The following is a 13,705-nucleotide window of genomic DNA, read 5'->3' on the forward strand; positions in this document are numbered from 1 at the left end:
ACAGGAGAGAGAGAGAGAGAGAGAGAGAGAGAGAGAGAGAGAGAGAGAGAGAAGAGAGAGAGCTCTCGAGGAGAAGGCTGCTTGGCAGGGGACCTGTGAGTTATCCCCAAGCACCAAGGATTCAGGACTCCAGTTTTGTCACAGCACCGAGGCAGCCGCCTGTACTGACCAGTAAAGGAACTGGGGAAGCCGCTTGGCAGGATGTGAGGGAAATGCTCCCTGCTTCACAGAGCAGAGCTGGGGCCCCCCAGCCAGGCTCTTCGGGGTTTTAGAGAGGCAGGCATCTCCCCTGAGTGGAATCCTACGTGCTTCACATGCTGGGATGCAATCCTTGAACTGGAGGTGGGCAGCTCCTAGGACACCATTCTCGGGACTCCCCAGGACTGCAGGTGCCCCCCCCCCCCCCCCGCCAGCCAGGCAGAATTCATATGTGAAGCCCTAACCTTCAGTGGGACTATACTGGGAGGTAGAGCCTTTAAGGAGGTAATTAAGGTGAAATGGGGTCCTAAGGGTGGGACTCTAATTCAGCAGGACAGGGGTCCTTATCAGCAGAGGAGGAGACACCAGGGATGCACAGGCAGACAGAAAAGGCCAGCTGCAAGGCAAGGACGGCAGCCCTGCCAGGAGCCGTCACGGTCACCTGGACTCCCAGACTCCAGAACTGCAAGACAGAAGTTTGTTTTCAGGCCGCCCAGTCTGTGGGGCTCTGTTAGGGCCACCCCAGCTGACACCCAGCTGACACCCTGGACACCCGGACCGGCTCACGCTTCTCGTTTTTCTACAACGACACGGTGCCAGAGGCAGGATGAGGGGGCCACGAGTCAAACCCACCTTCCATCCGAAATTTCTAAGGATCCTGACCTCTCACCCGGAACACACACGGGCAATGCAGGGCTGCGTCCAGAAGGCTCGCTGAAATTTGCCGCCACCTCAGCAAACAGGGCCCCCACCCCCTGCCCCTGCCCCAGGAAGCACACGTTCACCACCACAAAGTACCGAGGGTCAAGATGCGGGTGTGCTGACATATCTCCTCCGAGACTCGAGTCACGAACTCTGGGTAAGTCCCTACTTGCCGAAGATCGCAAGTCATACAACCGGATTTACGTTTTCGGAAAACCGTCTGAGTCAAAACAAGGAAAACAGAGCCTAAATCTCAGCCGTCGGCGCAACTGCAGTCTGTCTGGACGGACGACCTTACTGCCGGTGGGCACGCAGGGCCAGCTACCTGCTCCGGCACAAAGTGGCTGAGGGAGACCCACAGGCCAGCCGGCAGCGCGGCCCGAGCTCGGCGGTGGTGGAGGGACTTCATCCGGGGAACACAGTGCTGGACAGCTGCTGGGGTGCACGGAGATGCCCGCACCCCAGTAAAGCACCCACGGCAAGGCCCCTATGAAGCATGGTACTCGGGTGCGCGATCTCGGGGTCGCCGTTCTCTGCAAAGCAAACGGAAACTCCTTGGAGGGGACACACCTCAGGGCCAGAGTGAAGTCTCGTCCCTCTATGTGAGGTGGGAGCCACACAAACAGAGAACACTGCAGATGCAGAAAGACGAGGCATGAAGTCACAGGGACTCGGACAAGACGCCTTCTGTCCCTTCTCAATCCTTCTGGTTACTTCCAGGAAAAAGATCGGAGTTTAGCACTAGGATATCCCCAACACCCTCCTTGTGCTGCTCACTTACTCGCCTCCTTTTAACAATGGGAGGGGGTCTCAGACAGAAGCTGGGACAGGCAAAGACATCCAGGCCGACTGAGCATTGGCTCCTTTCTGCTGCCTTTGTTTTCAGTTACCTGCTATTTAGGTCAACTAAGAGTGACTCTCCATTTACTACAATCATGGAAAGTTCCCTTTTTAAATAAAGGCACTCAACTTTTCCTAAGTGCACCCATTAAAAAAAAAAAAATTACAGGATAAATACTAGTACAGTGGTAAATAAATAACTGAAATTTGAAAGCCAGCGACTTCAGTGTTCTCCCAGCCCGTGCGCCCCACATGTACAGATGGACAAATATCTGCCCAGCCGAACTCAAGCCTGAGAAGCGCCGTAATGAACTGCACGCTTTCACTGCACAGAGGGAGACTGGTCATTCCCACCGACCAACCTCATTTCCTCCTTGATCCCTGACTCAGACAGTGCTGGCCGTCTCCCAGACCCCGCTCTTCCTCCCTAAGCAATGAAAACCCTAATGACGGGGTGGGGAGCACTGCCTCCCTAGCAGTCGGGGAGGCCATGGGACTGATGTTGGCCAAGTCAGTGGGATACTGTGTGCACTTCTAGGAAGGGTCCTCGCAGCTGGGGGGAGGCGTCACCTTTTTTGTACCCCGTGGACCCGTTCTGCAGTCTGGTGAAGCCCACGGACCTCTTCTCAGAAAAAGATTTTAAAATACAGAAAATAAAACACACAAGATTTCAAAGGAAACAGATTATACTGAAATAGGATTATCAAAATGTAAAAAATAAAAGTGACACAAAAATACACAGAATTCTTTATTATCACATTTTAAAAACTACCCTATTTTCCAGCAGAAACAATAATCTGAGATTTTTTTTTCATGTTGCAGCTCTCACGGGGGCCTGCGACTTCTATCGGCGATAAAGTCACCCATTTTGTTAACACGAATGTGGTTTCTATGGTTTGCCGGTACTTTCATAATTGAAGGAAATGTAAATTTCAGTCAGAGGCTAGAGGAAAAAGTTGAATCCTATCGATGGAGATGGAGGAAATGTCTCCTTTGCTCCCTCCTCTTTCCTGCTACCTGGGATGAGACTGGAATGGCTGGAGCTAAAACAGCCATTTTGGACTACGAGGCAAGATGGAAGGAGTCCCAGTCTCTTGACGAACATGGAGCCACATACCAGCCCCAGCCTGCCTACTTCTGGAAAGAGAGACGAATTTCTATCTCCTTAAGCTACAGCTGGCTTTCTCTTTATTATATAAAACCACACAAACCTAATCTTGTTATATCTCTAATACTTTTTCCCCAGCAGGAAGGTTCGAAACCATTTGAACCTGATCTTTAACAACCTTCGCACTTAAGAGATACACTCTTCCTTAATTATAAAAATGATTCCTCCAGACCTACCCAATCAGCACAGTTCCTCTGTGGCTGATGACCGTACAGGAGGCAAGCCCCCAAACCCCTCAAAACTCAGTGCCGCTCCAGCTCTGAAGCGTGTCCTTTAGAGCGGGCACACGCCCAAACTGGTCATTAACCACAGCTCAGGAAGCTTAGAAAGGCACAGCACACTCACACCATGGACACACACACCTGACTTTACCCCACATCTCGTGAAGTCCACAGTCACGCAGGGGCAAGCGCCACGGCACCCGCTGAGGCGCAGGCCCGAGAGTCACCCGGCCTTGGGGGAGGATACTCAGCAGGTACTTACTAATTGTCATCGACTCTGGCACCGAGGAGGAAGGTAGCAGGCTGCTGAGAGGGCCTCCCTGGCCAGGAGGACTGGCTTCCACACTGGGAAAAAGCAGACGGGAGCAAGTCACACTCGGCCACTCAAAATGAACACAGAACTAGCAGGGACTCAGCGTTTTCAGGTACAACCACCAGAAGGCGCAGGAGGCAGCCCTTCAAAACCCCGGTCAGCCCTCATCATTTGCAGACTCCCTCTTTGCAAATCTGCCTGCTCGCTGATGCTGATTCGTGTCCCTGAAATCAACACTCAGTATTCTTCTAAAACAAACAGCAGGGGTGCCTGGGTGGCTCAGTCCAACTTCAGCTCAGGTCATGATCTCACAGTCGGTGAGTTCGAGCCCCGCATCGGGCCATGTGCTGACAGCTCAGAGCCCGGAGCCTGCTTCGGATTCTGTGTCCCCCTCTCTCTCTGCTCTCCCTGCTAGCACTCTGTCTCTTTCTCTCAAAAATAAATAAAACATTAAAAACATTTTTTTAAGAAAGAGCAGAAAGGACTCTGCATCCTGGATGGACCTGGTGACACCCGTCTTCCCTGACAATGTACTGACCGTGCAGGAACCTACAGGTGGTGTCACTGTCACAGAGCAGAGCCCCGTCGACTCAGGGAGAGACAGTAACACCAAGCATGGTTTGATGTAACCAGTGACTCCCACCCTGGAGCTGAGGCTGAAAATGCAGGTGTGATCGACCCCTGGTTTGCGCCCAGTTAAAACCGTGAAGAGAGAAGAAGAAACAACTCTAAGAGCCGCAAAGATCGCGGTGGCATCAGGGAGACTTCGGTGTCCATCTGAGCTCTGCCACCAAATATCCAACGACTTTGAGCAACTCAGTTTCCCTTTGAGATACTTTTACTTGAAAATCAGAAACCCGACATGGTGCTTACTACTCTATTCGGGACGAAGCACTTCTCAAATACGTGAGAGCTAAGTGGCTCAAGTATTCCACAATATTAAAGTTGCCTAATATTGTGACCAAATGTTAAAACTCAGTAAATGACAGTAGACGAGGTACCCAGATATGCCCCCAAAATCATAACAAGTAAAGGAGGTCCACGAATGAAGTCTGGTAACACGCCGTTTCTCACGCGGACACCCTCGGGAAGTTCCCATCTAAACCTGAACAAAAGTGTGAAATAAGGCCTTGACCTTGAATCCCAGCAGGTGCGCTCCTACCTTCAAAAAAGCATCAAAGGCACAGCAGTCAACAGGACAACTCAATCCCAAAGGCGATCTGGCTTCTGAATACTAACCTGTACCGGGACCCAGGCTCCGGGAGAACATGGTCTTCTGGTCCGGTCCCATTCTCCAGGCTCCCAAGGGGGGCATCTGTGCACAGAGAGCAGTGGCGGAGAGAAAGTCAGCAGTCTGTTTTCATTTCGTTCTCTCCAGGAGGCACGGGCACGGTGCAGACACGGGCTCCCCTCTACATCAGTCGATTTACAAATGTTTCCTGGCCTGCACGCCGGATTTTAATCTGCTGCTTGTTTCGTCCTTTTGGCCAGAATCTCAGATTTACCACCAGGCACTGACACAAGGCAGGGGGCCCCAACATCCCACTTAACCTTTTTGACCTTGAGCCACCTGGAATGGTGCACCAAGTCCATATTCAGAGCCAGCCTCAGGATCAGAGAACAAAAATCAGCTTTCTGTTGGACAAAACCGCTTGCACTGTACTGGCTTATGACAGACACAAGGGGGCAGCACAGTCCCATCACCGACAGCGTCTACATCAAAACCCAGGGCCCTGTGGCCTTCTGAAAAGCTACCACCCAGCACAGAGAGTGGTGTGTGAGAAAGGCATTCGGAACAAGTGAGGCCACAAATCACCTCTAGAGGCACTGAAGATTTTCATAAATGTGTTAGTTGCTGTTCAAGTCTCTTTTCAGAAAAAAGTGCAAATCATGGCCCCCTGGGCTGGACGGTGACATTAAGGCCGGTATCACCCATGGCTAACACTTGCCCAGTGGAGAAATTTCTGGCTTTTCGACCCCCATTGCAGAACCAGGCCCGGATGCAGGCACGGGGCTGAGGCGGGAGGGAGCCCATCTCACTGCCCTAAGCTAGGCGGCCTCCTGCCTGTCCCCTCCTCCCGTTTTGGCCGGAGTTTCATCCTGCTGGAGATTCCCCAGCTCTTAAAGGGGTTGCACTTGGGGAGTCCTAAGGAGAGAATGTTTTGCCACCTTTTCTTCTACCCTGCCATCCCCATCAAGCTATTCCACTCGCTCCTACTTTTTTAAAGGAGTTTGAGGGGGAAACGTCACCCTACAGCCCAGCCTGCCTACCACAGGCTCCATCGCCACCACCAGCATCATCCCCGCCCTCCCACCTTCATCTTTTCTGATTCCTTTGTCACCGTGCCTCTGGATCCCGGCTCAGGGGCCCCCCTTGGCCACTCCAACAGGGTCTGGGCCCTGGCCCCTGGCTGTGTAAAGGGGACACGTCCCAAGCAAGCGCCTCTGGCTGAGACCTCAATCCGGAACCCGTGGCCCACGGTGCTAGCCGCCCGCCTGAAAGCTCTACCGGGCCACCCTGCAGGGCCCACCAACTGATCATAACGTCCAAACTGCTGCCTTCTGTCACCCTCTCCACTGGGCCTTCTCCCCTCAGAGCGAGGCGCCCTCCTCCCTCCACCATGGAGCCAGGGAGCCCCAGACCTGCCGGCTCCACCTCATTATCGCCCACTCCTTGTCCAGAGTCGTCTCCACTGCCACCCTAGTGCTGAGGCTCAATACCTTCCAGGGGTCTCCTGCAGGAGCCCCCACAGTTCTGCCTCACCCCTAATGGTCCAACCCACTCACGGCTATCAGATTCCCCTCCCTGGAGCGGAAACGGGGACTCCAACATACACAGCGGAAACCCACGGCTGGAGTAAAGGCCCACATCGTCCGCCAGCATTCCAGACACCCTCCATCCGACTCAGCCCAGCGATGTCCCACAGGAGCACAGGCCGCCCAGGCTGCCTCACTCGCCCTCAAGGCGCCCTCGGAGGTGCCCGCTACTATTATCTTAATTTTTCAGATGTGGAGACGGCCCTGGAGTTCAGTGACCTGTCCGAGATCACAAGCTAATGTGTGAGAGTCTGAACCTCACTCTGCCCAGAGCCAGAGCTAAGCCCTTTCCCCCTCCGTGATCTCTCAACACAGCTGATCTGGGCCGCGTGCCTCTCTCTCTAGGCGTCCTTGAACTCCCCACCCCATTCCTCTGTCTATACCGTGTCCCCACCTGGATATCCGTTTTCCAACTACCAGGTGTCCACTCCCGTCGGCAAGCCCCACCCCCAGGTACTCGGTCCGCCCACTGCGCCCCCACTCAGCACAGGCTTCCTGAGCCCACACTGTGGGCCCGGCTCTGACCAGGGTCAGGGTCACACCGGAACCAGGGCAGACACAGCCCCGCCCTCGAGGACCTCAAAGACTAGCAGGGGGATGGGCATCACCAAGTAATTACACAAATACACGGTTCCAAGCTGAGGTGAGGGCATGGGGACACACGAGGTTTATGGCAGTGTGAACAGGACGCCCGGCTTGCCTGGGAAGGGGGCGGAGGAGCCCTCTGCACGTGACACTTGGGCTGCCACCCGAAGGACGCGCACAGGCCGCAGGAGGCAGGAGGAGAGAGACGGCGGTGGGCTCGGCTCGAGGAAGCAGAAGCGGGCTGGTGTGGCTGGGGCATCGCGAGGGCATCAAGCTGTGGGGCAAGCCGGGGCCTCGGGGGCCACAGTGAGGGTTCCTGATCTTATCCTCAGGGCACCAGAAGAGCTTGAAGCAGGGGAATGAGGCGATCTGATTCAAGTTCTAAGACATTACTCCAGTTGCTGTGCGAAGAGTGGCCAGGGTGGGGGCAGGGGTGGCAGCAGAGGGAGCTGTCGATGTCCCTTGTCCCCTCCTTGCACGCAAAACTCCGGGGGCTGGGAGGGCTCATCTCCGGATCCCCCCAGAGCCCAGCACAGGGCCGGTAGAGAGCAGGACACCCACTGGTTGCGTAAAGAAAACCACGAGCCCTGAGTGGCACACGACCTTCATGAGCGGTGTGGGGACCACACATCATGCGGGTCCAGGGGCACCACAGGGTCCTGACATCCCCAACAGTAACACTACCCACTGGGAGCCAAGCCCCGGATCAACCGTCTCAGGTCAGTGCGGTGCTACAACAGAGCCTCCTAGATCCCAACAAGCAACCCCAAAGACCCAACGTGAGACAAGAAGTTGAAGAACCGGGGAAATGAAGGTTTGAGGACCCAAGGTCTCAAATGAATGAACAAGGCCTCAAACGGACCCTGGAGGGCAGCTGGGGGGCACCTGGGGGGGGGGCTCAGTCGGTTAAGTGTCCGACTCTTGATTTCGGCTCAGGTCATGATCTCACAGTTGGTGAGTTTGAGCCCCGCGTTGGGTTCTGCACTTACAGTAGGGAACCTGCTTGGGATTCTCGCTCTCTGCCCCTCCCCCACCTGTGTGCATGCTCTCTGTCTCTCTAACATAAATAAACAGAAAGAAAGAAAGAAAGAAAGAAAGAAAGAAAGAAAGAAAGAAAGAAAGAAAGAAAGAAGAAAAGAGAAAAGAAAATAAGAGAAAAGAAAGGAAAGGAAAGGAAAGGAAAGGAAAGGAAAAGAAAAGAAAAGAAAAGAAAAGAAGCTAACTAACTCTGAAGTTGCTAAGACCCACCACCAACCCCAGGACCCTCGATGAGGACAGGAGCAATAACAATTTCATGTGTGCAATGGGTAGAAATGGGTGTTCACCTCCGTTGAGTATTCTTGGTTGAAAGGAACTCTGGGGCTTCTTCTCCCATGCAGCTTCAAAGAAATGGTAAATGTGCTTTGCTATGTTGCAGGTGACAGACACGCCCAGAGGAATGACTGTATCTAATCCCACACCCTGGTCCCATGTGACCTGAATGGTGTCTTCCTTCTCTGAGCCTCCCACCCCAGCTCCAAAGCACGGCCCCCTAAGCCACAGAGCCTCCCCGTCCACGAATCAGGACAATACTTCTGTGTCCGGAGTCCCCTTCTCTGCCACCTTCTCTCTCTCCAGATGTGGCCACCAAAACACTCCTCCTCCACCACGTGCCTCCCTCCATCTTCCTCTAAATGTCCCCACGGGCAGTGACACTACAGATACCAACACTTTCAAAGATGATGGGAAGGTCTCCTAAGAGTAGAGCCATCTGGGTCCAAAACTGTCACTAAAGACACAAAATGGCTCCCTGGCCAGAATGAGAGACTATGTTAACCCTGCTCAAGTAGAAGGGTGTCACTCAGAAAGGAGAGCGGTCAGAAGTCACCAGGAGCAAAGGAGTCTGGGACAGAAATGCCGAGAGCATGCACTCAGAGCCGCCCAGGGAAAGGCCTCCCTGACAGGTGAGTCCTGACATCAGAGGTCCGCCCACCTCCCAGGGAAACGGGGGCCAGGCCGGGAGGGACTCGATGCCACCTGGCCTTCCAGTCGGGCAGCAGATCGACTCCGGTGCTGTCTCTCCTGTCTTCTGCAGCCTGAGCATAATTGTCTTCCTATGCAACTCCTACCCACGGCGAGTCTGCCCAAGGCTGTCACAGGCTCCCGGGACTCCTGGCGGCTTTGTTACCACAGTAAACTAACAAGCTGGCAGGCGGCTCACACACAGCATGTCTGATGAGGATAATGGAGATAAGCTGGAGCTCGGGGTCCCCCAACAGTGACAAGGTGAAGCCTCGGGTCTGGAAGGCTGACAAGCAGAGGCGGGACCAGGGGAAAGCTTCCCGAGAGGATGCTGGAGGCTGGCCAGAGGCCGCTTTCCCCGCAGACCCTGGAGGAAGCCCGCAGAGGGAGGAGGAGTGCTGGGTTCTGGAAGACTCCACCCCAGCACAGAGGGCAACAGGGCAGCGCCCCTGGAGCAGCCAGCCCCCAGCCCCAAGAGGAAGGGGCTGCCAGAAACGAGACAGCGTGCCTAGTGCGGGCACCTGGCAGCTGGGCAGAAAGGCCCCCTTGGTGGGGAGGGCGACAAGGTGAGTAGGGTGTTGGGTCACCAGCTGGAAGTCCCACACGGGTCCCACGTGGGCGTCAGGACCACCTGCTTTCTGTGAGCCCCCACGTGCACCGTGCTCAGTGGACAACGGCGAGGCACCCAACCCCACCGCTGGCCGCTGGGACCACGGACGGCCACCTGAGGGAAAGGAGAAGCCGGGCCCACCAGCCGGCCCCTCTCAGCGGTTTCAGCGGAGACCCCAGGAGAAGCGCTGGCTGGTAAGAAGGCCGCGCGGCTGAGGCCGAAAGGGGAGAGGGCAAGAGAGAGCAAGACTGTCAAAGGGCAGTGGAGACAGGACAGACCACATGAGGAAGTGCGGGGCGCGGGATGGGGGACACACACGAACGCCCTTCTTCGTTCCAAGTCCCCAGCACGAGATGCCCACGTGGACGGCAGGCTCTCTCGGGGCCGCGGCAGGTGCCTGGCGCCTCTCCCCACATTCACCTGGGAGTCCCCGCCACAAATCTAGAGGAAGGTGAGAGAACACGCCCAGCCCTTCCTCACGGGCCGTGGGCGAGAGGGGACGTGTTCATCCACACCGGCTGCCCTGCAGTCCCGGACTCGCTCCAAGGGCTTGGTACGCCTCAGCTGTCAGGATCACCACCGGCTGCACCTTCTGAAGAGGAGCCCGGCCCGGCGGACTGAGTCACTCAGCCACCACGCTCTGGAGCCTCAGTTTCCGCCAGGAGCACTGCCACCCGGAGAGGTGACCGGCTCACGCAGCTCCTGGAGCCAGGTTCCCTGACCCCCACTCTAGACTGCCAGCAGTGAGGGTCCCGCCCGCCCGCCCCTGCGCTCCAGCTACTTGGAGGGAGTTTCTGTCCCCGGCTGGTGACGAGAACAGTCCACCATCCGGTTCACAATGTCAACAGCCTCCTGAGCAGTTGGTGGGCCCTGTTACGTCCTCTCAGACCCGGCCCTGGGAGGGTGAGAAGGGGCCTATACGGGGGGTTGTGGGCAGGGGAGGGGATGAGGCTGGGGCGTCACTAACCCAGTGGTGTCGCGGGGCCGTGACAGCCGCCGGGCACCGTACCGGCTGCACCACACGCCCACCCCTCGACCAACCGGGCTCATCCGCGTCCCATTCGCCCCTCTCCCGCTGCTCCCTCCCATTCGCCCCTCTCCCGCTGCTCCCTGTGACCTGCTCTAGCTAAAGAAAAGAGTAACAAACCACACAAGAGCACACTCAACCAAATGGAAGGGGTCCAAAACGCTCATCCACTCTAAAGGCAGGTTTCAAGCAAGCTACTCTCCGACCCCAAGCACTTGGTTGCAAAGGGTGCTGTAACTTTTTCCCTAAGAGGCAACAATAACCGTCACCATTGGTGGTCTGCTTGTATATGACCAAGTTCCAAAACAGAATCACTGGGGAGGAAAAAACACAGGCTTGGGGGCTCCTTCATGACGTGTCAGCTGGTTTGGCCCAGCACTCGCTCAGGTGGGAGCAAGTCAAGCCCTCGGGTTCAGCAAGAAGAGAAGCCAAAGCCTCAGGCAGTCCCAACCTCAACAAGCCTCTGCAGCCCTGGGCCCCACACCCCTTCGTGCAGTCCTACTGCAGAGGGGACCCGGACCCTGCTGCTGGCTCCCGGGGCCCAAGCTCATGAATGGACGGAACACGTCATCGGGGAACACCCACCTGCAGGGCCATACGAGCCCACTCCGCTGACCGGAAAGAGGACATCGGCGTCACCTTGGAGCACCTGCAGTGGGGCCCAGCTGTGCATCTGGGCGAGGCGGGCGTTCGCATCCAGCGGCCTGAGGTGAGAGAGTACAAGCTGCGTGACAGACTGAAGAGCCTCTGAGGGCCACGAGCATCCGCCAGCCTCCCTCAAGTTCCCTCTGGGGAACCAACCAGACCATGACTGAGCTGAAGACAGGAGGCCCAGGCTGGGAGCAGGAGCGTGTGGTCCAGACCCAGGCCTCGTACATTCGTGCCTTCAACCAGTGTTTCCTGAGCCCCTACTATATGCCAGGCTCTGTGCTCACGTATATTTTGTGCTGGCCAAAGAGCCAGCAAATAGTGTTTATCCCGCCCTCCGGCAGCTTACAAGTCATAGGGGGACCAGGACATGAACCACACGATCCCACAAGTAGACATAAGACAGCAGCTCAGATCCATGGAGCTGGTCAGGAAGGCCATGGAAAGCTTCCTTGAAGAAGACAGGTGACAGATGAGAGCTGCAAGTGAGACCGCAAGGTCAGCCAAGTGAAGAGAAGGACGAGAGGAACGCAGGCAAGGGAAAAGCATGTGCAAAGTCCTGAAGCAGGAGGAAGGATAGAGTGTCCCAGGCTCTGGAGTGACGGCAGCCACGAGACCCGGGGCGAGTGTCCCTTTGCCTGGCTGGTTCTCGAGCCCTCATTAGTAAAATGGCAGAATCAGACCAGATCGTGTCTGGGTCCCTTCCAAGAAAGGGGGTCAGCTTAAACATAAAGCAGGCTCATAAGAGCTGTCATGCTGTCCCCTTATCCACAAAGTACAAGAGCAACCTGGACCATCTTTGTCACACCAGCTGGTTCAGTTCAGCGAGTCTGAAAAAGGATTTCCCCACTGCAGCAGTTGTCTCTGGGCAAGTAGGAGACATGAATAAATACCAGAATGTGTTTGCAGAGGCTTTAAAGTTCAAAGAATCCTCCTTCCATCCTTCCTTCCTTCCCTCCCTCCCTTCCTTCCTTCCTTCCTTTCCTTCCTTCCTTTCCTTCTGTAACTCAGTTTCTTTTCTGGGACACAGTTATAAAGAAATCCAAAGCAAACCATGGTCATGCCTACTTAACAGAGGGAGGGAGGGAGGGAGGGAGGGAGGGAGGAGGAGGAGGAGTAAGAGAATGGGAGAGGAAGAGGGGGAAGTGAGGGGCGGGAGAGAGGAAACCAGTTCCAGGAGGTTATGTCACTCGTGCAAGTTCAGTATCCTGGACAGAACCGAGGCTTCAAGGATCTGAGGCCACATCTTCCAAATCCAATCACATTGGGCCCCGTGGCTGCCGCCCACCATGTGGCATGATGTATGCAGTTTTTCTTTTGGTTCAGGGCAGGGATCAAGAATAATTTTTTGTAAAGGACCAAACGGGATACATTTTAGGCTTTGTGGCATAAGTATTCTTCTTTGTTGTTGTTGTCCTTAGCAATCCTTTAAAAAGTAACAACCAGGGAGGTGGGAGGGGTGGGTGGGGGCTGGGCTAGATGAGTGATGGGTACTAAGGAGGGCATGTGATGAGCACCGGGTGTTGTATGGAAGTGATGAATCCCTGAGTTCTACTCCTGAAACCGACAGTTAACTAACTAGAATTTAAATTTTAACAAGGGGTGAGGGGAGAGGGCCTGCCTCTGGGGGCAAGCCTGTGCTGCTTCCAGAGTCGGTTAGAGCTTTTCCTTTCAATCCTGTCTACCTCTTGGTCAAACATTTGGCTCAGAGCAACAAACGGGAAATAATCCTACCAGAATTTTGCAAAGTCCGTCATTTAACCATGCAGGTCACACCCACAACGAGACGCTCAGCAGACTGGGTGGGGTGCACCAGCAGAACCAAACTTGGGCCGGGCTCTGGGGTGAACTTGGCTGTGCCTCTAGAATCCGTACAGAGCCGCCCTCCTGGGGCTCCAATCTAGCAACTGGTGACCCAGGGGACTCCCAGACACCCAGAGGCGCTCAGGGGGGCCCTTCAGGAGGAGGCGGCAGAATCATTTGCTCCAGGCAGATGGGATTTTCTGCTCTTTCTAAGGGGAAATTTTGCCACTTCTCAGCAACACAGGCAGAGCACAGGTGAAGCCAGGTCCCCTTAGCTGAGATTCAGAACCCAAGCAAAAGGGCCCAAGGGCCACCACCTCCAAAATGACTTAATACTGAAGTGATTCCTAAGGCACAGACCCACTCAGAACGTGGTGCCACATCTGGCTTAAAACCAGTAATGGGTGTTGCTTTTCATCAAAAAAGTCAGACATTTCTTTTAAAAGCTAGAAAATGCCAAAAAGCGGGGGGTGGCGGGGGGGGGGAGGGGATACACCAAAAGCAAAACTGCATTAGACACCATTTCCGTAGCGGCTTCGTTCTACACGTATTTTTCTTTAAGAGGTCATAACGAAACTCAATGTAAGATTAATATTTTGCTCTTTCCCACTCCATATTAATTCATAAGTTTGTGTTCACACTACTAAGACACTCTTAAATGTCATTTAAGATGTTCCAGATCCCACTGGGTCCTGTATGGAACTGCTGACTCCCTATATTGTACACCTGAAACTAATGAAACACTACGTTAACTACTGGATTTAACGTTAAA

At 54.9% G+C, this 13,705-nt stretch overlaps 1 protein-coding gene across 4 annotated transcripts in view; it reads right to left on the reverse strand.

The window, feature by feature from the left end:
• Nucleotides 1–13,705, reverse strand: part of SNX29 (sorting nexin 29) — a 497,953-nt gene that overhangs the window by 411,813 nt on the left and 72,435 nt on the right. For all 4 annotated transcript variants that reach the window (XM_086691204.1, XM_086691206.1, XM_086691205.1 and 1 more), the window contains 3 exons: nt 11,068–11,186; nt 4,682–4,757; nt 3,392–3,474 (listed from right to left, as the gene is read on the reverse strand). In XM_086691204.1, the coding sequence (XP_086547330.1) occupies nt 3,392–3,474; nt 4,682–4,757; nt 11,068–11,186 (278 nt within the window). The remainder of the gene's footprint in view (nt 1–3,391; nt 3,475–4,681; nt 4,758–11,067; nt 11,187–13,705) is intronic.

The sequence above is a fragment of the Puma concolor genome, chromosome E3 (genome assembly GCF_028749965.1).
Source record: "Puma concolor isolate L17-30 chromosome E3, mPumCon1.1.hap2, whole genome shotgun sequence".
Taxonomy (NCBI): Eukaryota; Metazoa; Chordata; class Mammalia; order Carnivora; family Felidae; genus Puma; species Puma concolor.